The following is a 27,876-nucleotide window of genomic DNA, read 5'->3' as shown; positions in this document are numbered from 1 at the left end:
GGGGCTTGCTGACACATGCCTCAGCATATTCTCTGGAGGCTTGAATTTGTGGCCTGGGAAGTACAGGACTGCTCTTCCAGCCAGCTGTTGTGTGTGGAATGTGACTGTACAGGATGTGATCGTGTGCGCATTTGTCCGGATGTGGGTGTTAGGATTGTGGTCTCCAGCGTGATGAAATTCAGTTGGTTAGAGGTGGAAGAAGAAAGTCAAACTATAGCCTTTAACAATTCCTAGCATTTGGATTTTAAAAGCAACTTTCTAGCTTTAATTACAATTTCACAACGATGCTTAAACTTCTCTAGTCAAAAAAAAAACTTATGTATTAAGATGTCATCCCCTTTTGGAATTATTTCAGTATAATTAAAAAGAAGCTTTTTAACACATAGCACTTGTTAGTAAAGTGGTTGCTTATGTGGTCTTCTTTTGATGAGGATGTTGAGATTTTTTAACTTTAAAACTTTCTTGCTTTTTTGATATCTTTTCCCTTTCTTCTGCTTTTTCTTTTGGCTGACCTGTGAGGAGAAAGAAAACAAGAGTAATGTTCCTTTATCTTACCATTTTTCCTTCCTTATATTATATTTGGACTCTCCAGACTGTGTGTGTGGTTTTTTTTTTTTTTTAATCTTCAAAAATGGTTTAAAGTTGCCTCCCTCTCAAAGGGGCTCCTTTTGATTCTCTCTACTTTACTGACTTTGAGGAGGAGGACATTAGCCTCCTAATGGTCTTCTTTTGTTTATTCTCCTGGCTTATTATTGCCCTTACTTCAACTCTGCTTGTCCAAACTACAACCTTCTGAGGCTAGTACTATTATCATCCCACTCTTTACAGAGGAGGAGACTGGGGCTTGGAGAAGGTGGCTTGCCCAAAGTTGCACAGCTATATGTGGCAGAACCACTAGACCATCAGACTCCAGAAGCCAAGCTCCTGGCTTTGTCCTGGGCTGCTTTTCTACCTCAGTCTCTTCATTCCCTTCACACAAACTCCAGCCACATTACTTGCGGCTCTCTGAAGTGAGTAAGCTCTCATGATGCCATGCTTCTTTTTTGTGCTGTCCTTACTCTCTTGGTGAACTACTTATCCTTCAAGACCCTAATCATATGAAAAGTCTTCCTTAACACTTTCTCCCTGCCCCTCCTTCTGGCAAGGAAAAGGATTACTCCTTCTATGATCTTCAAGATTCTGGTACATATCTTTATATTTCTCACATTGTACTATAACTGTTAGCACATCTGCTACAGCAGGAAGGGACCCATAGCTTATTACCTTTCCATCTTCAGTGTCTTCCTTTCAATTCAATACATATATATTTTATTGAATAAGAAAGGTAAGCTCCCTCTCCTCATGGAAAACACTTCTGGTGGGGGATATAGACAAGTGATACTATATGCAGAAATACAATTATACTTCATGGTGATGACATTATTCTAGAAAGTAGGAGCACAATAATATAAAAAAATGTATTCTTAAAGTAACTACATAGATTCTTTGTCTTTGAAAGTTAATTTCTAAAAGAAAGAAAATTTTGTTTGTTCTGGTCACTGACCTGTTTTTCCCACTTTTGAATCAATTGTTTCACATCTGTTGAATCTGGGTTTAGACATGTTTGAACCCCATTCTTCATTGTTGCACTGCCAAAGAAATAGCACGAGATTTTTTTTTTTTTACTTTCAATACTTTCAATGCCTCATCTTACCCCCAGAATTCAATCCCCCAATTAGAATGTATTTGTGTCATCACAATAAGCATCTGAGACTTCCAGTCTTCCTTCCTGCCTTTTTGTTTTATTAGTGAGTGAGGGGACTTAGATAAATTTCTAGAACACACACCCTAAATTATTTAAATTAAAAAAAATCACATGAGCATTTCCAACATCATTAAATATTCTTTGAAAATACACAGTTTTTAAAAAGATTTTATTTATTTATTTGACAGAGAGAGAGAAACAGAGAGAGAGAGCACAAGCAGGGGGAACGGCAGGCAGAGGGAGAGGGAGAAGCAGGCTCCCTGAGGAGCAGGGAGCCCGATGTGGGGCTCGATCCCAGGACCCTGGGATCATGACCTGAGCCAAGGCAGTCGCTTAACCAACTGAGCCACCCAGGCGCCCTGAAAATACACATTTAATGGCTACATAATATTCCGCTGGAAGGCTACATGAGATTTTATCTAATTAGTCCCTGACTGTTACATTTCTAAGACACCAATGTTTTTATTATTATAAAAATAATTAAAGCAATATTTATTATTATAAAAAAATTAAAAATCCAATAGGTACATGCAATGAGAGAGGCTTATAGCTAAAGATAATATTAGTTCTGCTGTGGTGAAAATAGCCATTTATGTTTAAGTGAAGAAGCAAAATAGAAAAGTTGTCAATATACCTTTTTTTTTTCAGAAAATATGAAAATCAGCATGAGGTCTGCTAAACTTTATTTTTTTTTTTAAGATTTATTTATTTGACAGAGAAACACAGTGAGGGAGGGAACACAAGCAGGGGGAGTGGGAGAGGGAGAAGCAGACTTCCTGCGGAGCAGGGAGCCCGATGTGGGGCTCGATCCCAGGACCCTGGGATCATGACCTGAGCCGAAGGCAGATGCTTAACCGACTGAGCCACCCAGGCGCCCCTCTGATAAACTTTCTAATGAAATTCCTTAAAACATAAAATTTTTTTTAAGACATGATTAACAGACTGGTTGACTATTTTAAATTACTTATAGCAGACTGTCCAGGAATAATTAAAAATTTTTTTCTTTAATTTTTCTGTATAATCTGAAAGTAAGAATAGCCATTCTATAGATCAGCCTTAATTTAGGTTTCAAAAGATTGAAACTAGCAATTCTAATCTTTGAAAAGGTTATTATTTTTAAGCTTTTATTTAAATTCCAGTTAACATACAGTGTAATATTAGTTTCAGGTGTACCATGTAGTGATTCAACACTTCCATATAACACCCCATGAAAGTTATTATTAAAGACACAATACTGCCATAGTTACATTTCGATTTCAATAGCAAAAAATTGGAAATAATCTACACTTCTACACTTAGGCATTGCTCATATAGATTATGGTACACCCATATGACGGAATATAATTTGGCCATTAGGAATGACATTATTAGAAAAAATGATATTACAGAAGATTTACTGACGTGGGGAAATGTTCATGATATAGTGTTAATGAAAAAGCGGACTATTTAAAAAGAGTATGTAACATATACTTTTATTTTTATGTTTATATACATTATGTATGTATATGTACATATATGTTGTATCTATATATGTACACAAATGCAAACAAGGGAGATTTGGAAGACTATAGGCCAAGGGGTGACCAGTATTTGTCACTGGTGGTAGAAGTATAAATGATTTCTATTTTCTTCTTTTGAGTTATCTGCATTAAATATTTCTACACACTTGGTGATATATTATCCTTGGTTTAATGTGTACCAGAAATTGCTTGTTGTTTAGAAGAAAAAAAGTAGACCACATTTATGGAGGGGCAACCATCTGAATTTTAAGTGTCTATATGGGGAGGGTCCTAAGGGTAATATCACACATAAATTTAATGTTCCTGCCAATATGGTACATGCGTGTTGGATGAGTTTTTACTTACATGATTTCAGTTTTCTCACAATAAGAGCTTGGGGCAAATTGTTTAAGGTCCTTTAAGAATTTTGACTGGATTGTTCTTTGGCTGGTGGTGATGCAGGAACAGCGTCTATTCCTCATTGTTGGGGTTCCTAAGGGAAAGAAAAACAGTAGAGAAAAAGGGAAGGAAAAGAAAAAAACATTGATTTAAGGCAATGTCTCAATTTAGGTGATCCGTCAAAATAATACATTTGACTTAGTCATGATTATTACTGTCATTTACTGAGTATGTTTGTTGGGGAAGGTGATAAAAAAATAAAGTTACCACCAATTGACCTGTGAGCTGGACCTGGGCCCTTGAAGACTTCTCTTCCTCTCCCCTGTCCTTACAGTGTGGGTTCCACTTGCCTTTCTGGCTCCCAGAGGCTGCTCCTCGGACATAGCCTTGAGATGGTGACATGATGTTGAAAATACCAACCCTGAATACATGACTAAGGCCAGTTAGGGCCTCTTTATAAGTTTTTAAGATTTGGTGGGCAGGAGATCCCCCTCAAATGGGGATCCATTTGTTTTGCTGCTGCTCAAGACAAGTCCATATGTAAGTTTCCTTTGCTATTATTAAAACTGCCACCTACCAACCTGGAGTCACCTCTTTTTTGGTCTCTCCCTGCCCTGTGAGTAAAAGGGCCAGTTTTAGATTACACCAGAAAAGCTCCTGAAAAAAGTTGTGAACCTACACTGTTAATCATTACCACAAACTTTTGAAAGAGGTATTATCTCCATTTTACAGATAAAGAAGCTAAGGTTCAAAGAAGTTATATAAAGAACAAGGTCATTCAGCATTTAGGGGGCAGGTGCAGGGTTTCAGCTCAGGTTTTTTTGAGTCCAAATGCACTGCTCTTAACTATCATATCTTACAATCGTAGGAAAGGAGATTTTCACAGTATATAATAAATGCCTATCACAGGTCAGACACACAGACACTGATTTATGTGTGCAATGTGGGCCACAATTTCTTAAACAACTTCCAAAACCATTTATTATCTGGCCTTAGTGTAATGGAGTTGGTGTGGCTTTGGACAGAAAGCTCTACTTATAATAACCAATTACAACCACCAACCTCATTCTCCCCACTGCCTTGTTTTTTGATAGTACTTTAAACTCTTAAAACCTCTTTGAAATACACTATCTTCATTCCTTAATTCTTTTTTTTTAAAGACTTATTTATTTATTTTATTTGACAGAGAGAGACACAGTGAGAGAGGGAACACAAGGAGGGGGAGCAGAAGAGGGAGAAGCAGGCCTCCTGCTGAGCAGGGAGCCCGATGCAGGGCTCGATCCCAGAACCCTGGGATCATGACCTGAGCCGAAGGCAGAAGCTTAACAACTGAGACACCCAGGTGCCCTCATTCCTTAATTCTTTAATTCATTCAACATATATTAATTCAGCGCTTACTATATGCCACACGTGTGATTGGTAGAAAAAGCGTAACTATAAAGTCTCCATTTTACAGCTGAGGAGACTGAAATCTAGAAAAGTTCGTTAATTTGCCCACAGGTGGTTAGAAAACAGATTTGGGATCTCTCTGATTATTGGACCCTTAATTGGTTAACCACAGGGACATACTTATCAAGAAACAATATCAGGGTTACAAAAATAATTTAAGAGACAAACTCTTTGATCTCATTACCACCCAGTTCAGCAAACATTTACTGAACACTTACTACATGCCAGGAATTCACATACTTAGAAGATTTATGTTTGACTTAGCAGGTCTTAGATATGAACTTTGGATAATGAACTACATCACCGAGAAGTTTTTATGAATGACATATCACTTTCTGACGCATGCAATCAACTTTATTGGGCAAATCAAGACACTTTTATAGCAATTCACATTTCTGACTTTACTAACCTAATATAACTCAGAACCCCTTACCTTGACCTCCAATCAGAGTCAGGAAGATGATACTCAACAAAAGAGGAACACCACCTTTCTTCATAGTGGTAGAATGGAGTTCTACTTAATCACTCCTGTATTGGATTTCACGCCTGAAGATTTCTTTAGAGAACATGCTCTTGCGAATCATATTTATTTGGGAAATCCATTTCCCTCCTAAACTCTGATTGGCTGTTGTTCTTAGCTGACTTTCCTAAACTGACCACAAACCTAACTGTGCTGGGGGAAACCCTACTCTCAGATCCAAGGGAATTTCTGCATGTTTTATTTCCATTTCATATAAATGGGTAGTTTACAGTAAGGATGTGAAATTAGCATCATTGGCAGCCTTTAGCACACTCACAGCTACTCACCTGGGTGAAGAATGGGTTATATAATGAATATAATATTATACAATATGGGTTGGAGATGTTGTTTCTGGATGGAAAATACTAAAGTCCAGAAAAATAATACATTTTTCCCAATTTTCTTACTATTTACAAAATATCCTTCTGTGTAATATAGTTACAATTATTTTTTCTCTATTGTCTACCCAACAATCTTAAACAATCAGCATCTTAATTTCCTCATGGACCAGGTCATTTTCTACTGTAAACTCATTTTTTAAAAAGATTTTATTTATTTATTTGAGAGAGAGAGATTGTGCATGCGCACACATGTTTGGGGACAGAGGGAGAGGGAGAAGCAGACTCCCCACTGAGCAGGGAGCCTGACATGGGGCTTGATCCCACGACCCTGGGATCATGACCCGAGCCAAAGGCAGACGCTCAACTGACTGAGCCACCCAGAAGCCCCCATTTTGTTTTTTATATCACTGCTGCTACAGTTTATTATTATTATTATTTTTTAAAGATTTTATTCATTTATTTGAGAGAGAAAGAGAGAGCACATGAGAGGGGGAAGGGTCAGAGGGAGAAGCAGACTCCCCGCCGAGCAGGGAGCCCGATGCGGGACTTGATCCAGGGACTCCAGGATCATGACCTGAGCTGAAGGCAGTCACTTAACCAACTGAGCCACCCAGGAGCCCTATTTTTTTTTTAAGTGGTTAGACTAGTTAGTATAGGGATCAGTTGAAAAAAGACAAACGGGACTATATCAAACTTAGAAATTTTATACATCAAAGAAAACGATAGACAGTAAAAAAGGAACTTACAGAATGGAAGAAAATAATTTCAAATCACCTGATGAGGAGTTAATATCCCAAACATAAAAGGAACTTCTATGACATAACAACAAAAACCCTAAATAACTGGATTAAAAAGTGGGCAAAGACTTGAATAGACATTGCTCTAAACAGAATTTACAAATGGCCCATAAACACATGAAAAGATGCTCAACATAAAAAAAAAAAGATGCTCAACATCATTAATCGTTAGGGAAATGCAAATCAAAACCACAGCAGGTATCACCTCATACCCATCAGGATGCCACTATCAAAAAAAGCAGAAAACCACAAGTGTTGCATAGGATGTAGAGAAGTTGGAACTCTTGTACACTGTTGGTTGGAATGTAAAATGGTGCAGCCATTATGGAAAACAATATGGAGGTTCCTTAAAAAATTAAAAATGGAATTACCATTTGATCTAGCAATCCCACTTCCAGGAATATGTCCAAAGGAATCCATAGCAGGATCTTGAAGAGATATTTGCACACACATGTTCATTTGACATTATTCAGAATAGTTAAGAGGCACAGCAACCCTAATGTCCATTGACATTTGAATAGATAAATAAAATATAGTATATACATGCAGTAGATTATGTTCTATTTTTTAAACATTTTTTAAAGATTTTATTTATGTATTTGAGAGAGAGTGAGAGTGAGAAGCAGAATCCCTGTTGAGCAGAGACCCTGACACAGGGCTCAATCCTAGGACCCTGAGATCATGACCTGAGCCGAAGGCAGCTGCTTAACTGATTGAGCCACACCGGTGCCACAGATTATGTTCTCCTAAAAAAGGAAATCTTGTCACATGCTACAAAATGGATGAACCTTGAGGATATTATGCTAAGTGAAATAAGTCAGTCACAAAAGGACAAATACTCATATGAAATATCTGAAGTCAAATCTCAGAAACTGAAAGTGGGAAACTGGTTGCAAAGGGCTGGGGGAAAAGAGTGAGGTGAAATTAATCTTTAGTGGGTGTAGGGTTTCAGTGTTACAAGATTTAAAAATTTTTGAGATCTGTTGTACAACAGTGTGAATATACTAAACACTACTGAACTGTACACTTCAAAATGGTTAAGATGGTAAATTTGAAGTTATGTATTTTTTTAAACCACAATAATAAAATAAAAAAGGAGTAAGGGATCTGTTACATGTAATGGAGACCCAAATTAAAAGTGACTAAAACAGAAGTGTATTTCTCCCTGACAAAAGCGGGTAGACTAGGGCTTATACGGTAGTTCGGCTTCATGGAAATCTCACAGGCTCCTTCTATCATTTGCTTTATTGCCACCTCTAGGTTGGTGTCTCCATGCACATGGCTGAAGGGGGCTTGCCACCATGGCCACTTTCTAAGGACAGGATGGTGGGAAAGCAGAGAAAGGGCATGTTCCTCATTTTTAGACCTATCCTGTAAGTTGCACTCATCGCTTTCCAGCACCTTCTGTGGGCCAGAACTTATTCGCATGGCCACAACAAACTGCATGGGAAGTCAGGAAATGTGATGTTTGTTCTGGTTGATCCACTAAGATTTGGAGGTTTCAGTACTGCGAAACAACATTTCTTTTTTTGTTTTGTTTTGTTTTAATTTAAATTCCAGTTAACATACAGTGTGATATTACTTTCCGGTGTACAGTATAGTGATTCCACTATTCCATACAACACCTGGGGCTCATCATAAGTGCACTCCTTAATCCGCATCACCTATTCAACCCATCCCTCACCCACCTTCCTCTGGTAACCATTAGTTTGTTCTCTCTAGTTGAGCCTGTTTCTCAGTTTGCCTCTCTTTCTTTTTTCTCCCTTTGCTCATTTGTTGTTTAAATTCCACATATGAGTGAAATCATATGGTATTTATCTTTCTCTGACTTATTTAGTTTAGCATTATATTCTCTAGTTCCATCCATGTTGTTGCAAATGGCAACATTTCATTCTTTTTTATGGCCGAATAATATTCCATAGTATACATATACCTCATTTTCTTTATTCATCAATTGATGGACGCTTGAACTCAAGACAACATTTTTTTTTCCTTCAGCAAATGTATTTTTTAAAATTAACATATAATGTATTATTTGTTTCAGGGGTACAGGTCTGTGATTCATCAGTCTTACACAATTCACAGCACTTGCCATAGCACATACCCTCCCCAGTCAGGACATTTCTTAACTTTTTTTTTTTTTTTTTTTTTGGTTACTGACTCTCCTGAGATTAAATTGAATTCTAAATTAAATTAAATTTCTCCCTAAAGAGAACGATTAAATATTAATAAATAAGATTTTGTAGGATTGAACTTTAGTAGGCCACTAATCAGTGTATTAACTAAGATTTTTTAATCTCCCCAAGGACCAGTTTTTGTCCCCTGAGAGCAATCTCCAATTCTCAGTGGGGTGAGGACACTGAGAATGCATGCTATAGGATAATGGGGAACATAATAGCATTTTCTGTAACATGGTGCACATTTTTGGGCCAATGCAGAATACTCTTTAAAGAAAACTGTGGTGACCTTTGATACAGCTTGCTCGCTTGGTTATGCTTAAGTTTGGTGATGACTGCAGCCATGCATAGGGTGGAGCTGGGTTTAGGTCCCAGCTTTGCTACTTAACGACTGTGCAAAATACTTCTGCAAGCCTCAGTTCCCTCTTCTGATAAAACTATTACTGTCCCCACAGGTTGTTCAAATTAAAGGCAACAATTCATAGTCAACTGCAAAGTACCACAAAGCTAGAGATCATTCTTTCTAGCAAAGAAAGGGAGATGGAATTTTCTTAGAATAAATACTAAGGTCCAGCATGGCCTGCCTTTGTCCACCTTTCCAAGCTCTTCCTGCATAACTCTGGTCCAACACCCTTTCTTCCCTCTGTTCCTCAAAGGGACACATGCCTCCTTCCCACCGCAGTTTTTGCTCATGCGCTTCCCTGCCTGGAATCCTGTGCCTGTTCTGCCTTCTTACCCTACTAGTAATCCTAACCACCTTACAATCCAAGTTGGCATTTCCCCCGGGAAGACTTTCCTGACCCCCAGACTCGGTCAGGATCCCACATATGCTCTCTCAGCACCGCGTGCTGACATCGAAGGCAACGTTACCCTTGCCTGCAATCCTATGGTCCAATCTCCTTCCACCGCAAGAACAGGGAAGGCTTTCGAGGATCCACGCAAGCGCACAGGACTGAGGGAAAGCTTGAGGGAACCAAGGCTCCCGGCCCGCTTCGACACTGCGCGTGCGTAGCGCTACCTGGGGGGGCGGACCAGCTGACCTCCCTGGGGGCTGAGAGGCGCGCACTGCGCATGCCCAGCTAGCCCGCTTCCAGAACTTTCAGTGCGGAGGCTACGGGCACCGCTCGCGCATCTGGTGCCGCTGCTGGGTTCTCCTGCTGTTCGTGCTGAATCGGCCAGAGGAACACATTGGGAGAAAGGTAGTGGCTGTACCCCTTCGGGACCTCTCCTCCCTGCCCCCTGTCTGGCCGACAGCCTGCTGCCCCGAGAGGCTGCGTTTCTTCGGGGCGGGGGGCGGGGAGGACGCCGGGAACGGGGCCTGTTTTGCAGTTTCCACACGAGGCTTGGGTTGACGCCGGAAGGGTTTGGTTACCGGGTGTGGGGCTACCGGGCGAGGCTTCGGAGGGTCCTACGACTGCAGTTTGTGGTGACTGGGAGAAGGCCTTTTGGACAAGAGAAAAGAGGCACTGGGGTCAGTTAGGAGCCACGGAAGGCCCACCTTGTTTATTACACAGAAGGGGCTACTTTCCTCTGCTAACAAGCTGCATGGGAGGGCTCGTCTGGAGGCGCGGCTGAGTGGCCGGGACGACTCTGTACTAAGCGTGCGCGGGCTGGCGTGACCTGTAGAAATAGACGAAGGCTGGGGCCGCTCCCGGCACCCCAGCGGTGCAGTCACTTGTTTCCCAGGCCGCCTTTTGGAAGTTGTCTTGAAAGCTCTGAGAAAAAACATTTTCCTGTCTGGGCAGGACAGAAAATCCCATCGAAGTGTCATTTATGGCCAGATAGGGCTTTTAGGGGAAAGAGAAACCCAGCGAGAGGATATTGCAGGCATTTCTCTCAGTCCTGGGGAAGGAGCCAAGGATTATCAGCATTTTGGAATCAACGATAAATTCTGTTTCCCTTTGGACATGGTCTTAACCTGTTTTGCTTCCAACAGTTCCTATTCCCCAAGGAACCAAATGCTGATGTAACCCTCAAGAGCCTTGCAGAGGCATGATTATGTTTTCATATGTGCTCCCGGACTTTCCCCTTTCGTCCTTTTTGGTTATGGAATTAGTGTGGTCTGTTTAATTATATACAGTTTTACAGACTGTCACAGTGAAGATAAGTCTTCCTTTTACTTGTGAAAGGGGAAGTTTCTTTCAAAATGAAATCCCCAGGCCTGTTTGAATTTCTTACAGGGTGGACTTCCCCTTCTCTCAGCAGCTATTGCTAGTATTAAAGAATGCTGACTTGAAAAGGGTTTATTTCTTGAAAGTCTCAGAAGCCCCTACTTAGCTTTCTGATTTTTATTTTTTCTTCTTTTTCCCCTATACAGGGAGTTCTTTCTTCCTTCCAAAATATGGTAAGGTGTCTGCAGGCAAATCATAGTTGTGTCCACATCTCAGATAACAAAGAGAAAGGAACAAATTCTTCCTTTACTGATCTTATATCAGGCCTCCTGGCTTATATTTTTTTATCTAAAGTTGAAGGACTAGGTTAAATCTGTTAATAAACTATCCTGAGAGGAAATGTTAGAACATCATTGAAGGAGATAGCAGGAGGGAGGAATGAAGCAGGGGAAATCGGACCGGGAGAGGAACCATGAGAGATGATGGACTCTGAAAAACAAACTGAGGGTTCTAGAGGGGAGGGTCATGGGGGGATGGGTTAGCCTGGTGATGGGTATTAAAGAGGGCACGTCGTGCATGGAGCACTGGGTGTTATACGCAAACAGTGAATCATGGAACACTACATCAAAAACTAATGATGTGATGTATGGTGATTAACATAACAAAAAATTAAAAAAAATAAAGGACAGCTGTGGCTGAATGCTGGCGGTAACACATTTTTGCTCTTTTATTGTCTGATGACATGTTACCATAGTTATTAAGCTGCTGCCTAATTTGAAGAAAAATTATCCTGAAGAGGGAGAAAATATTTTTGTTTAAAAACCCATATTTATTTAAAGTGATTTACATTAAAATTCCTTATCTAGGTAACTTTACAAGAAAAAAGTCCATGCTCTTGAGACCCTTAATTTACTGCTTATCATTCATTTATTTCATTTACCAAGCTTTTATTACAATTCTAGACGCTATGGACACAAATATGAACAATAATCTCTGCCGTGAAAGAGCTCACAGTTTAGTGGGGGGAAAGTGGCATTCAAAGTAGTGATTACTGTAGAGGAAGTGGTATAATAAAGGATTGCACTCAGTTATTAGAGGTACATAAAAAGTCAGCTCTGGTTGAATTAGGTCTGGAAGGGAGAGTTGGTTGGAATTTATTACTAGAAGAAGGTGGATGGGGAGGCATTTTGTGCAGGAAGCATGAGAAAAACGATGCCAAAATTTGGAAACTGTAAGAACTGTGGTAAGGGTGAAGGGTACAGTGATAAAATTGGAGTGGTGAGAAATGAGGCTAGGAATATAGCAGCAACCAGAGGGTGAAGGGCCTTGTAAATCCTTATGCGGTGAGCAAACCTTCAAGAATTTTGACCAAAGGAGTGAGGTGAGGAGATTCACAAACACATAGGTACACCTATATCCACATCTGACCCTTGTCACTAAAAAATATTTTTAAATAATCTTATTTTACACAAACATTATGTTTACATAGTCTATATATTTAAAAATGTTTTTTTATATTTGTAGTCTATTCTCTGAGCACTGGAGTTGTTTCTCTTGGAATTGTTTATATTTCATTAATTTGAAAAAACCTCTTATTTTTTCAAAGATTTTACTTCCTTGGGATAGTTTCCTTTTTTGGAAATATAGAGACAAGGGTTAAAAACATTTTTATATCTCCTATAACATTTTGACTGATTACTTGCCAGAACGATTAGATTAATTTTGTAATGCCCCCATCTGATGTACCAGTTTCCCAATTCCTTTGTCGTTTGTATTTACTTTTATTTAATGTGTGAAACTTGGCACCTGAGATCAGTGTTTATTTAGTTTCTTATTGACCTTTTAGTTTGTCTTGTCTTAATACCTGCATCTTCTGTCTTTTCAAGATCACTTGTCAAGTGGAGTCAAGAGTATTAACTTTATAAATGTATGTCAATTCTTCACATATTCTGAATAGGAAGCTTTAATCCATTTTCAGTTGAAGTATCTGCTTTTTTAATTTCGTTGTTTTCTTAATTTTTATTGAAGTATATTGCATGTTCTTTTTTTTTAATATGTTAGTCACCATACAGTACATCATTAGTTTTTGATGTAGTGTTCCATGATTCATTGTTTGCATGTAACACCCAGTGCTCCATGCAATTCATGCCCTCCTTAATACCCATCACCGGGTTCACCCATCCCCCCACCTCCCTCCCCTCTGAATGAAGTATATTGCATGTTCTAAGCTGAATTGTGTCCTCTCAAAATGGATATGTTGAAGTTCTAACCACCAGTACCTCAGAATGTGACTGTATTTGGGGACAGGGTCTTTAAAGAGGTAACTGAGTTAAAATGAGGTCATTAGGGTGGACCCTAATCCATTATGACTGATGTCCTTATGAGAACAGTTAGGACACAGACATACACAGAGAAGACCATGTGAAGACACAGGGAGAAGAGGGCCACCAACAAGCCAAGGAGAGAGGTCTCACAAAGAAACCAACTCTGTTGATTCCTTGATCTTGGAGTTTTAGTCTCCAGAATTGTGAGAAAATAAATTTGTTGCTAAAGTTGCTCAATCTGTGGTATTTTGTGTGATAGCCTTAGTAACTAATGCAACCTATATACAGGGGAAACATATGTATATATATAGAAACCTGCACCAGCATCATGACTCTGGATTTTCACTGTCACTGGCATGACGGTATCATTCCCTTCTTCCCCAAAGATATATCACAAATGAGTTTGCCTATTTTTGAACTATATAAATGGCATTATATATGTTCTATTTAGTGTCTCGTCCTTATGACTAAATGTTTTTGAGATTCATCCATGTCATGATGGAGTAGTTTCATTTTAATTGCTCTCTTGAATTCTGTTGTATGACCTACCACAAAGTATATATTCAGCTAATGGATATTTTGATTTTTTCCCCTTTTGGGCTAAACTGAAAGTTGCTGTTATGAATGTTGTGTGTATCTTTTGGTGCATATATATATATATGCGTGTTTCTGTTTAGTGTATTAGGAGTGGAATTGCTGGTTCATAGAGTCTATGTATATTCAACTTAATTTATGCTGTTTATGCTTCCACCAGCAGTGAATGAGAGTTTCATTGACCCTACATTGCCATGTGTATTTAATATCATTAGGCTCATTGCCTTTTTATTTTAATTTTTTGCTCTTGAATGTTTAGAAGTTTTTCATTTTTACATAATACTGATTTCTATTTATTTCTGTAATGTATAGGTTTTTTTTCTTTTCCTTTTTTTTCTTTTCTTTTTTAAAGATTTTATTTATTTGATAGAGTGAGAGAACACAGGCAGGGGGAGAGGCAGGGAGAGGGAGAAGCAGGCTTCCCGCCAAGCAGGGAGCCTGATGTGGAACCTGATCCCAGGACCCTGAGATATGACCTGAGCTGAAGGCAGACGATTAACTGACTGAGCCACCCAGGCGCTCTCTTCTCTTCTCTTCTCTTTTCTCGCTCCACACCCAGCCTGGGGCTTGTACTCACAACCCTGAGATCAAGAGCCGCATGCTCTGCTGACTGAGCCAGCTAGGTGCCCCTGTAGTTTATAGGTAATCTATAATTGATTATTTCAAACGATAAATTATTGTCTGATATTGTATATTTTATTTTCAAGTTTTTATCTAAATTCCAGTTAACATGTAGTGTAATATTAGTTTCAGGAGTAGATTTTAGTGATTTATCACTTACATATAATACCAGTGCTCATTACAAGTGCCCTCCTTAATACCCATCATCCATTTAACCCATCCCCCTGCCCACCTCCCTTCCAGCAACCCTCAGTTTGTTCTGTATAGTTAAGAGTCTGTTCTGTGGTTTACCTCTCTTCCCCACCCCATGTTCATATGTTGTTTCTTAAATTCCACATGTGAGTGAAATCATATGGTATTTGTCTTTTTCTGACTTATTTTGCTTAGCATAATACACTCCAGCTCCATCTACGTTGTTACAAATAATAAGATGTCATTCTTTTTTATGACTGAGTAATATCCCACTATTTATATATGTATGTATGTATACCATAATTTCTTTATCCATTCATTAGTGAACATTTGGGCTCTTTCTATTATTTGGCTATTGTCAACAAAACTAAAAGGCAACCTTCAGAATGGGAGAAGATATTTGCAGATGACATATTTGATAAAAGGTTAGTATCCAAAATCTATAAAGAACTTATTGAACTCAACACCCCAAAAACAATCATTAAGAAATGGGCAGAAGACATAAATAGACATTTTTCCAAAGAAGACATACAGATGGCTAGCAGATACATGAAAAGATGGTAAACATCACTCATCATCAGAGAAATACAAGTCAAAACTTCAATGAGATATCACCTCACATCTGGCAGAATGGCTAAAATTAACGCAGGAAACAACAGATGATGAGGATGCGGAGAAAGGGGAGCCCTCTTATACTCTTGATGGGATTGCAAACTTGTGCAGGCACTGTGGAAAACAGTATGGAGGTTCCTTAAGAAGTTAAAAATAGAATCATCCTTTGGTCCAGCATTGCACTACTAGATATTTACCAAAGGATACAAATATGTGGATTTGAAGGGATACATGAACCCCAATGTTTATAGTAGCATTATCAACGGAAGCCAAATTATGGATTTAAGTTTCTTGACCTCCAAATTAATATCTAAGTCTCCCACTAAAGTTTGTTAGTGATTTTTCTCCAGTTGCCATCAGATAGTGGCTGGGTCTGGAGTCATCTGAAGGCTTGGCTGTGCTGGATGACTAAAATAGCATCACAGGCCACCTCCATGGGGCCTCTTTCCCCAGCTGTATAGCCCAGGTATTAATTGGCCCCTGAAGACTTCTCCATGTGGGCTCTCTAATCAGCAGTATAGCTGAGGCAGTGACAGTTCCTCCACCTCCTCCACCTTCACCCTCCATCCTTTCTTCTCCTTTTCCTTTTGCTCTTCGTCCTCTCTCTTCTTCACTGTGTACTTTTACATTTTTCTGTATGTCTTCATACTACTTCAGTTTACTGTCTAGTGTTCTTTCATTTTAGCCTGAAGGACTCCGTTTAACATTTCTTGTAGGCAAGTCTAATGGTATCAAACTCCTTTAACTTCTGTTTATCTGGAAATGTCTTCATTTCTTTTTCATTCTCAAAAGGTAGTTTTGCCAGATACAGAATTTTTGGTTGACAAATTTTTTTTTTCCTTTCTGCATCTTAAATATGTAATCCTATTCTTTCTGGCCTCCATCATTTCTGATGAGAAATTGGCTGTTAATCTTACTGAAGATCTTTTCTATTTGAGGAGTCCCTTCTCTCTTGAATCCTCTTCAGAATTTTCACTTTGTCTCTGAGGTTTTTTTTATTATATTATGTTAATCACCATACATTACATCATTAGTTTATGATGTAGTGTTCCATGATTCACCGTTTGTGTATAACACCCAGTGCTCCATTCAATACGTGCCGTCTTTAATACCCATCACCAGGCTAACCCAACCCTCCACTCCCTCCCCTCTAGAACCCTCAGTTTGTTTCTCAGAGTGCATAGTCTCTCATGGTTCGTCTCCCCCTTCAATTCCTCCTCTTCACTTTTCCCTTCCTGCTATCTTCTTCCTTTCTTTTTTTTTTAATATATATTATTTGTTTAAGAGGTACAGGTCTGTGATTCATCAGTCTTACACAATTCACAGCACTCACCATAGCACATACCCTCCCCAATGTCTATCACGCAGCCACCCCATCCCTCCCACCCCCCACCACTCCAGCAACCCTCAGTTTGTTTCCTGAGATTAAGAATTCCTCATATCAGCGAGGTCATATGATACCTGGCTTTCTCTGATTGACTTATTTCACTCAGCATAACACCCTCCAGTTCCATCCACGTCGTTGCAAATGGCACGATCTCATTCGTTTTGATGGCTGCATAATATTCCATTGTATGTATATACCACATCTTCGTTATCCATTCATCTGTTGATGGACAGCTTGGCTCTTTCCACAGTTTGGCTATTGTGGACATTGCTGCTATAAACATCAGGGTGCAGGTGCCCCTTTGGATCCCTACATTTGTATCTTTGGGGTAAATACCCAGTAGTGCAATTGCTGGGTTGTACGGTGGCTCTATTTTCAACTTTTTGTGGAACGTCCATACTGTTTTCCAGAGTGGTTGCAGCGGCTTGCATTCCCACCAGCAGTGTAGGAGGGTTCCCCTTTCTCTGCATCCTCGCCAACATCTGTCGTTTCCTGACTTGTTAATTTTAGCCATTCTGACTGGTGTGAGGTGGTATCTCATTGAGGTTTTGATTTGGATTTCCCTGATGCCAAGTGATGCTGAACACTTTTTCATGTGTCTGTTGGCTATTTGGATGTCTTCTGTGGAAAAATGTTCATGTCTTCTGCCCATTTCTTTTTTTTTTAATTTTTTATTATGTTAATCACTATACATTACACATTACATTATTAGATTTTGAGGTAGTGTTCCATGATTCATTGTTGGTGCATAACACCCAGTGCTCCATGCAGAATGTGCCCTCTTTAATACCCATCACCAGGCTAACCCATCCTCCCACACACCCCCCCCCCGAACGCTCAGTTTGTTTTTCAGAGTCCATCTTCTCTGATGGTTCGTCTCCCGCTCCGATATCCCCCCCTTCATTCTTCCCCTCCTACTATCTTCTTTTTTTTTTCTTAACATATATTACATTATTTGTTTCAGAGGTACAGATCTGTAATTCAACAGTCTTGCACAATTCACAGCGCTCACTATAGCACACAAACTCCCCAGTGTCTATCACCCAGCCACCCCATCCCTTCACCCCCCCACACACTTCAGCAACCCTCAGTTTGTTTCCTGAGATTAAGAATTCCTCATATCAGTGAGGTCATATGATACATGTCTTTGATCGATTGACTTCGCTCAGCATAACGCCCTCCAGTTCCATCCACGTCGTTGCAAATGGCAAGATCTCATTCCTTTTGAGGCTGCATAATATTCCATTGTGTGTGTGTGTGTGTGTGTGTATATATATATATATGTATATATATACCACATCTTCGTTATCCATTCATCTGTCGATGGACATCTTGGCTCTTTCCACAGTTTGGGTACTGTGGACATTGCTGCTATAAACATCGGGATGCACGTACCCCTTTGGATTCCTACATTTGTATCTTTAGGGTAAATACCCAGTGCAATTGCTGGATCGTATGGTAGCTCTATTTTCAACTTTTTGAGGATCCTCCATACTGTTTTCCAGAGTGGCTGCACCAGCTTGCATTCGCACCAATAGTGTAGAAGGGTTCCCCTTTCTCCACATCCCCACCAACACCTGTCATTTCCTGACTTGTTAACTTTAGCCATTCTGACTGGTGTGAGGTGGTATCTCACTGAGGTTTTGATTTCGATTTCCCTGATGCCAAGTGATGTTGAACACTTTTTCATGTGTCGTTGGCCATTTGGATGTCTTCTTTGGAAAAATGTCTGTTCATGTCTTCTGCCCATTTCTTGATTGGATTATTTGTTCTTTGGGTGTTGAGTTTGATAAGTTCTTTATAGATTTTGGATACTAGCCCTTTATCTGATATGTCATTTGCAAATATTTTCTCCCATTCTGTCAGTTGTCTTTTGGTTTTGTGGACTGTTTCTTTTGCTGTGCAAAAGCTTTTTATCTTGATGAAATCCCAATAGTTCATTTTTGCCCTTGCTTCCCTTTTGGCGATATTTCTAGGAAGAAGTTGTTGTGGCTGAGGTCGAAGAGGTTGCTGCCTGTGTTCTCCTTTAGGATTTTGATGGACTCCTGTCTCACGTTTAGGTCTTTCAACCATTTGGAGTCTATTTTTGTGTGTGGTGTAAGGAAATGGTCCAGTTTCATTCTTCTGCATGTGGCTGTCCAATTTTCCCAACACCATTTGTTGAAGAGACTGTCTTTTTTCCATTGGACATTCTTTCCTGCTTTGTCAAAGATGAGTTGACCATAGAGTTGAGGGTCCATTTCTGGGCTCTCTAGTCTGTTCCAGTGATCTGTGTGTCTGTTTTTGTGCCAGTACCATACTGTTCTGATGATGACAGCTTTGTAATAGAGCTGGGTCCGGAATTGTGATGCCGCCAGCTTTGCTTTTCTTTTTCAACATTCCTCTGGCTTTTCCGGGTCTCTTCTGGTTCCATACAAATTTTAGGATTATTTGTTCCGTTTCTTTGAAAAAAGTGGATGGTATTTTGGTGGGGATTGCGTTGAATGTGTAGATTGCTCTAGGTAGCATTGACATCTTCACAATGTTTGTTCTTCCAATCCATGAGCATGGAACATTTTTCCATTTCTTTGTGTCTTCCTCAATTTCTTTCATGAGTATTTTATAGTTTTCTGAGTACAGATCCTTTGCCTCTTTGGTTAGATTTATTGCTAGGTATCTTATGGTTTTGGGTGCAGTTGTAAATGGGATTGACTCCTTAATTTGTCTCTCTTCTGTCTTGTTGGTGTATAGGAATGCCACTGATTTCTCTGCATCGATTTTATATTCTGCCACTTTATTGAATTCCTGTATGAGTTCTAGCAGTTTTGGGGTGGAGTCTTTTGGGTTTTCCACATACAGTATCATATCATCTACAGACAGTGAGAGTTTGACTTCCTCTTTGCCGATTTGGATGCCTTTGATTTCTTTTTGTTGTCTGATTGCTGTGGCTAGGACTTCTAATACTATGTTGAATAGCAGTGGTGAGAGTGGACATCCCTGCCGCATTCCTGACCTTAGGGGGAAAGCTCTCAGCTTTTCCCCATTGAGAATGATATTCGCTGTAGGTTTTTCCTAGATGGCTTTTATGATATTGAGGTATGTATCCTCTATTCCTAATACTCTGAAGAGTTTTGATGAAGAAAGGATGCTGTACTTTGTCAAATGCTTTTTCTGCATCTACTGAGAGGATCATATGATTCTTGTTCTTTCTTTTGTTAATATATTGTATCACGTTGATTGATTTGAGGATGTTGAACCAACCTTGCAGCCCAGGGATAAATCCCACTTGGTCATGGTGAATAATCCTTTTAATGTACTGTTGGATCCTATTGGCTAGTATTTTGGTGAGAATTTTTGCATCCATGTTCCTCAAGGATATTGGTCTGTAATTCTCCTTTTTGATGGGGTCTTTGTCTGGTTTTGGGATCAAGGTAATGGTGGCCTCATAAAATGAGTTTGGAAGTTTCCCTTCCATTTCTATTTTTTGGAACAGTTTCAGGAGAATAGGTATTAATTCTTCTTTAAATGCTTGGTAGAATTCCCCTGGGAAGCCATCTGGCCCTGGGCTTTTGTTTGTTGGGAGATTTTTGATGACTGCTTCAATTTCCTTAGTGGCTATAGGTCTGTTCAGGTTTTCTTTCTTCCTGGTTCAATTTTCGTAGTTGATACATCTCTAGGAACACATCCATTTCTTCCAGGTTATCTAATTTGCTGGCATATAGTTGCTCATAATATGTTCTTATAATTGTTTGTATGTCTTTGGTGTTGGTTGTGATCTCTCCTCTTTCATTCATGATTTTGTTGATTTGGGTCATTTCTCTTTTCTTTTTGATAAGTCTGGCTAGGGGTTTATCAGTCTTGTTAATTCTTTCAAAGAACCAGCTCCTAGTTTCGTTGATCTGTTCTACTGTTCTTTTGGTTTCTAGTTCATTGATTTCTGCTCTGATCTTTTATTATTTCTCTTCTCCTGCTGGGTTTAGGCTTTATTTGCTGTTTTTTCTCTAGCTCCTTTTTTTTTTTTAAGATTTTGTTTATTTATTTGACAGAGAGACACAGCGAGAGAGAGAACACTTTCTAGCTCCTTTAGGTGTAGGGTTAGGTTGTGTATTTGAGACCTTTCTTGTTTCTTGAGAAAGGCTTGTATTGCTATATACTTTTCTCTTAGGACTGCCTTTGCTGTATCCCAAAGGTTTTGAACAGTTGTGTTTTCATTTTCATTGGTTTCCATGAATTTTTTTAATTCTTCTTTAATTTCCTGGTTGACCCATTCATTCCTTAGTAGGATGCTCTTTAGCCTCCATGTATTTGAGTTCTTTCCGACTTTCCTCTTGTGATTGAGTTCTAGTTTCAAAGCACTGTGGTCTGAAAATATGCAGGGAATAATCCCAGTCTTTTGGTACCGGTTGAGACCTGATTTGTGACCTAGGATGTGATCTATTCTGGAGAATGTTGTATGGGCACTAGAGAAGAATGTGTATTCCGTTGCTTTGGGATGGAATGTTCTGAATATGTCTGTGAAGTCCATTTGGTCCAGTGTGTCATTTAAAGTCTTTATTTTCTTGTTGATCTTTTGCTTAGATGATCTGTCCATTTCAGTCAGGGGGGTGTTAAAGTCCCCCACTATTACTGTATTGTTGTCAATGTGTTTCTTTGCTTTTGTTATTAATTGCCTTATATAATTGGTTGCTCCTCTGTTAGGGGCATAGATATTTACAATTGTTAGATCTTCTTGTTGGATAGACCCTTTAAGTAGGATATAGTGTCCTTCCTCGTCTCTTATTACAGTTTTTGTTTTAAAATCTAATTTGTCTGATAATAAGGATTGCCACCCCAGCTTTCTTTTGGTGTCCATTAGCATGGTAAATGGTTTTCAACCCCCTCACTTTCAATCTGGGGGTGTCTTTGAGTCTAAAATGAGTCTCTTGCAGACAACATATCGATGGGTCTTGTTTTTTAATCCAATCTGATAGCCTGTGTCTTTTGATTGGGGCATTTAGCCCATTTACATTCAGGGTAACTGTTGAAAGGTATGAATTTAGTGCCATTGTATTGCCCATAAGGTGACTGTTACTGTATGTTGTCTGTGTTCCTTTCTGGTCTCTGCTGCTTTTAGGGTCTCTCTTTGCTTAGAGGACCCCTTTCAATATTTCTTGGAGGGCTGGTTTCGTGTTTGCAAATTCCTTTAGTTTTTGTTTGTCCTGGAAGATTTTTATCTCTCCTTCAATTTTCAGTGACAGCCTAGGTAGATGTAGTATTCTTGGCTGCGTATTTTTCTCGTTTAGTGCTCTGAAGATATCATGCCAGTCCTTTCTCACCTGCCAGGTCTCTGTGGATAGGTCTGTTGCCAATCTAATGTTTCTACCATTGTAGGTTACATGTCTCTTCTCCCGAGCTGCTTTCAGGATTTTCTCTTTGTCTCTGAGACTCGTAAGTTTTACTATTAGATGTCGGGGTGTTGACCTATTTTTATTGATTTTGAGAGGGATTCTCTGTGCCTCCTGGATTTTGATGCCTTTTCCTTCCCCACATTAGGGAAGTTCTCTGCTATAATTTGCTCCAATATACCTTCTGCCCCTCTCTCTCTTTCTTCTTCTTCTGGGATCCCAATTATTTTAATGTTTCGTCTTACCGTATCGCTTATCTCTTGAATTCTGCCCTCGTGATCCAGTAGTTGTTTCTCTCTTTTTCTCAGCTTCTTTATTTTCCCTCATTTGGTCTTCTATATCGCTGATTCTCTCTTCTGCCTCATTTATCCTAGCAGTTAGTGTCCCCATTTTTTATTGCACTTCATTTATAGCCTTTTTGATTGTGATTTGGTTAGATTTTCGTTCTTTTATTTCTCCCGGAAGGGTTTCTCTAATAACTTCTATGCTTTTTTCAAGCCCAGCTAGTATCTTTAAAATCATGATTCTGAACTCTAGGTCCGACATCATACTAATGTCTGTATTGAGTAGGTCCCTGGCAGACGGTACTACCTCTTGGTCTTTTTACTTAGGTTTTTTTTTTCGTCTTGTCATTTTGTCCAGAGGAGAATAGATGACAAGAGAACAAAATGGTAACAGGTTAACAACGTCTCCAGCAAATATACTCTAAACATATCGGAAAAGACCTGAAACCAGGGGAAAAGAAAGGGAAAGAAAGAAAAAAGAAAGAGGAAAAACATAAAAACAAACAAAAACAGAACAAAACAAAAAAAACCAATATGATCAAATATGATCAGGCTACTGCATAGATCAGTGCCACACACTAGATTTTGGGTTTATTTTGGTCTGTTAGAAGAAAGTGCCTCCTAAAATTTTAAAGAAAGAAAGATTTATATATGTCCAAAATAAGGGTTGATACAATGAAGGGTTGGAAGATGACTGTAAAGATGAAAATTATAAAAGATTTTATAAAAGGAATTGATAAGAAGTTGTTTGAAAAAAGAAGGAAGAAGGTTTAAAAAAAAAAAGAATGTGATCAGGCAGGAGACTAGAACAAAGCCATACAGTAGTGATTTAGGGTATATTTTGATCTGTTAGAAGAAACTATCTCAAAATTTTAAAGAGAGAACGACATATATGCCAAAAATAAAGGTATCTACTATGAAGGGATAGAATATGACTACAAATGAAAAATAAAAAAGTTTTTTTTTCCAAAAAGGAATTGATAAGATGGTTGAAAAAGGGAAAAAGAAAAATTTTAAAAAAAGTTAAAAAAAATTAACTTTGAAAAACTAATGAATCATGGTAAAAAAGCCATGAATTCTATGTGCAGTATTCCCCTAGCCCTGGAGTTCTCCTGTTCTCCTTGATCGGTAAACTTGGTCTTGGCTGGCTGTTCTTGCTGATCTTCTGGGGGAGGGGCCTGTTGCCGTGGTTCCCAAATGTCTTTGCTGGAGGTGGAATTGCCCCGCCCTTGCCGGTTGGGGCTAAGCAGTCTGCTCGGGTTTGCTCTCGGGAGCTTTTGTTCCCTGCAAGCTTTCCGTACAGCTTTGGAGGACAAGAGTGAAAATGGTGACCTCCCAATCTCCACCTGGAGGAGCCGAGAACTTTGGGCCCAGCTCCTCTGCGTCCCCAGAGAAAAGCAGTCAGTCACTCCCGTGTCCCCGGTTCCCGCCCGCACTCCGTGCTCACCTGGCCTGTGACCAAGCATTTTTGTCTCTGGCACCCGACCCCGTGTGGAGTCTCCAAACCCAGCAGATCCCTGTGGTGTGTTCCTACACCGCTCCTTCTGGGGGAGGAAGGGGAGTCTCCCTGGATCTGCCACTTGTTGGGTCCCTGCTGGAGGAGCAGTGGCCCCACTGGGCCGCATATCACGGTTTATGGCAACCCCGAGCTGAGAGCCCGCACCTCGGCTCTGTCCCTGCAGCCAGCTTCCCTGCTCTGATACCTGGGAGCTCTGCCGCACTCAGGTGTCTTTCTGTGACCCCAAGGGTCCTGAGACCACACTGTCCCGTGAGGGTTCCACCCCCCGCTTAGCCCCTGGAGCGACGTCCCTCAGCAGAGCAGACTTCTAAAAGTTCCGCTTTTGTGCTGGGAGGCTCTATCACTTGCCAGAAGCGGCCAACGGAGGCCCCTTCCCCCGCCGTCTATTCTCCCGAATATCGCCTCAAATTCACTTCTCCGCACGTTTTACTTTCCAGTAAGTGGTCGCTTTTCTGTTAAGAGAGTTGTTGCTATTCTTCTCTTCCATCTCCTGTTGAGTTCGTAGGTGTTCAGAATGGTTTGATCCCTATTCAGCTGAATTCCTGAGACCAGATGAAATCCAGGTCTTCTACTCCTCCGCCATCTTGCTCCGCCCCTCCATTCAAAAAAAATTTTTTTTTAAAAAGGGATTGATAAAATGTTGGTTGAAAAGGGGAAAAAGAAAAATTCAAAAAAATTAAAAAAATTAACTTTGAAAGACTAAAGAATGGGGGGGGGGGAAGCCATGAATTCCATGTGTAGTATTTCCCTAGTGCTGGAGTTGTGCCGTTCTCATTGATCGGTAAACTCGGTCTTGGCTGGCTGTTCTTGCTGATCTTCTGGCTGAACGGCCTGTTGCCGTGGTTCCTAGATGTCTTTGCTGGAGGCAGAATTGCTCTGCCCTTGCCGGTCCGGGCTAAGTAATCTGCTCGGGTTTGCTCTTGGGAGCTTTTGTTCCCTGCAAGCTTTCAGTACAGCTTTGGAGGAGAGTGAAAATGGCGGCTTCCCAATCTCTGCCCCAGAGGAGCCAGAACTCGGGTCTCCACCCCTCAGTGAGCCCCTAGAGAAAAGCAATCACTCTTCTCTCCCCAGGCTCCGGCCGCACTCTGTGCTCACCCGGCCTGTGACCGAACATTTCTGTTTCTGGCACCTGACCCCGTCTGGGGTCTCCAAACCCAGCAGATCCATGTGGTACGCTCCCGCGCCACTCCTCCCCGGGGGAGGAAGGGGAGTCTCCCCGGATCTGCCGCTTGTTGGGTCCCTGCTGGAAGAGCAGTGGCCCGACTGGGCCGCGGATTACGGTTTATGGCAACCCCTGAGCTGAGAGCCCACTCCTCGGCTCCGTCTCTGCAGCCGGCTTCCCTGCTCTGATACCTGGGAGCTCTGCCGCACTCAGGCACCCCCGGTCTTTCTGTGACCCTGAGGGTCCTGAGACCACACTGTCCCGTGAGGGTTCCACCCCCTGCTTAGCCCCTGGAGCGACGTCCCTCAGCAGAGCCGACTTCTAAAAGTTCTGCTTTTGTGCTCCGCTGCTTTGTCACTTGCCAGTAGTGGCTTACAGAGGCTCCCACTGGCTCTCTTCCCGAATATCACCTCGGATTCACTTCTCTGCAGTCCTACCTTCCAGAAAGTGTTCGCTTTTTTGTTCAGAGAGTTGTTGCTAATCTTTTCTTTGATCTCCTCTTGAGTTCGTAGGTGTTCAGAATGGTTTGATCCCTATTCAGCTGAATTCCTGGGACCAGACGAAATTTAGGTCTCTTACTCCTCCACCATCTTGCTAGGCAGAATGTCTCTGAGTTTTGATCATATAGCTATCCTGTGGCTCTTTGGGTTTATCCTCTTTGTAGTTCAGTGAACTTCTTGGATGTGTGGATTCATGTAGTCCATCATATTTGGGATATTTTCTGTCATTATTTTTGCAGGTATTCTCTCAGCTTTTTTATTTTTTTCTGGGACTTGCATTATGAGTATATTGGTTCATTTGATGGTATTATAAGTCCCTTAGGCTCTGTTCACTTTTCTTCATTTTTTTTCTTTCTGCTCCGCAGACTTAATAATTTGAGTGTCCTATTTTCAAGTTGCTGATTCTTTGGCTGGCTCACAACTGCTGATGAATCCCTCCAGTGAATTTTTCATTTCGGTTTTTTACTTAGCAGCTCCAGAATTTCTATTTGGTTCTTTTTTATAATTTGTGTCTATTTATTGATGTCATTTTGTTCACACATCATATTCCCAGTTTCTTTCTATTCTTTGTACATGGTTTCCTTTAGCTCTTTGAGCATATTTAATGCAGTTGATTTAATATCTTTGTCTAGTAAGTCCAGTGAATGGGCTTCCTCAGGAATGATTTTCTGTCACTTCTTTCCCTTTGATTGGGCTGTATTTTTCTGTTTCATTGTATGGTTTGTGAGTTTTTGTTGCTGAAAACTGGACATTGACTATTGTGGTAACTCTAGAAATCTGATTCAGTCTTCAGGGATTGTTGATTTTGCTTGTTGACTGCTGGAACCATCCATTGGTGACTTTCCCAAGTATTTTTGTAAAGTAGGTATTCTTTGTTGTGTGTGGCTAATGAAGTTTTCATTTCATTGTCTCTGTGGTCAGCCAATGACTTGACATATCTCTATAAATATAGGTCAAGAAAAGTGGAATGACACAAAGCCTGCTTATGTGTGTTAGGATAAAATTTATTTGAAGTAAATTTCAGATAGTTATCTTTGAGACCTGAATCAGAGTTGAATTCCAAAAGTTACTTTTGTATATCTTCTCTTAAAATGAGCACATTACATCTCAGGCTTTGCAATATATACTTAATTCTTACCTGAAATACGTAAAGATTTTGTTCCCTTTTCTACATATCCATGTTTACAACCTACTTAAACCATCCCCTTCTAATCTCACCACTCAACGGTACTTCAAGTTAGAATTAAATGGTGTTATTTTGGAAAATGCGCTTATTTTCTACCTTTTAGAGTCCCAGGAGATCTGCAAGTCATGAAATAGAGGAAATAGCAATGGAAAAAAGTTACCTTTTGGGAACTAAAAGCCTCTTTTGTATTGTACTCTAGTACCACAAAAATCAAACTTGATTTTAAAATAAAACATTATCTCACACCTGTGTCCTGTATTTACATTGTCATCTCACTTGATTTGACCCCCCCACAAGCTTGGTGCTCAGAAAACAGGTAATAGTGGTGTCTGGGTGGCTCAGCCAGTTAAGTGTCTGCCTTTGGCTCAGTTCATGAGCCCAGGGTCCTGGGATGGAGCCCCATGTCACGCTCCCTGCTCGGCAGGAGTCTGCTTGTCCTTTTCCCTCTGCCCCTCCCCCCTCCACTCATGTGCACGTCAGTGCCCTCTAACTCAGTCTTGCTCTCTCTCAAATAAATAAAATCTCTTTAAAAAAAGGCAGATAATAAACTTTGTGATGAAGAAAGTGAGGTCCAAAAATTCAGTCACTTTTTTTTTTCAGGGACATACATGTAGTAAAAGCAGAGTTAACAATCAACTGTAGTTCTTTCTTAAACCATTTTCTCAACTTAGGCTTCCCAGATCACTAAATAGGTATCCTCTTAATTTCACTCAAGCCATTCCTGACCTGCAGTTATTTTGGCTCTCTAGCACTCATCCCCACAATCTTTCTGGTTACAGACTTTGCGGCCACAGGGTTTCTTCTCATTGGAGCTGGAGGGAAATTTCTTTTAAGTGCTTTTATGAAAGAATGCCTAGGGTTGCAAGTAGCTATGGTTCCAGTTTTCCCAAGAAAATTAAATTAACTTCCTTGAGACAGAAAGACTGCAGAGTTAAGAGGAGAGGAGAAAAAGGCAAAGACCTGAGGATGTTTGAACTTTTCAGTCCTGCTGTCCCTGACACAGGCTCTCCACCGCCCCTCTCCCAGCTTTCTGCAGTTTAGTTACATGCAAGATAATTCCCTGTTTTTGCTTAAACTGGCTTAAGTAGGGTTTCT

The 27,876-nt window shown here is 40.2% G+C and overlaps 1 protein-coding gene across 1 annotated transcript; it reads right to left on the bottom strand.

Moving 5' to 3' along the window:
* Positions 1–362: 362 nt before the first annotated feature.
* CXCL9 (C-X-C motif chemokine ligand 9) lies at positions 363–5,629 on the bottom strand. Its single transcript, XM_028100766.2, is given in 5 exon segments — positions 363–453; positions 456–512; positions 1,544–1,628; positions 3,610–3,736; positions 5,525–5,629. Coding segments are annotated over 5 exon segments (378 nt in total). The 5' UTR covers positions 5,589–5,629; the 3' UTR covers positions 363–408.
* Between the last annotated feature and the right edge of the window lie 22,247 nt (positions 5,630–27,876).

Source organism: Eumetopias jubatus, unplaced genomic scaffold (assembly GCF_037043125.1).
Source record: "Eumetopias jubatus isolate StellerSeaLion01/CBP00866 unplaced genomic scaffold, mEumJub1_p1.0 scaffold_2, whole genome shotgun sequence".
NCBI lineage: Eukaryota > Metazoa > Chordata > Mammalia > Carnivora > Otariidae > Eumetopias > Eumetopias jubatus.
The sequence above is the reverse complement of the archived record's forward strand: the minus strand, read 5'-3'. Positions and strand labels throughout refer to the sequence as shown.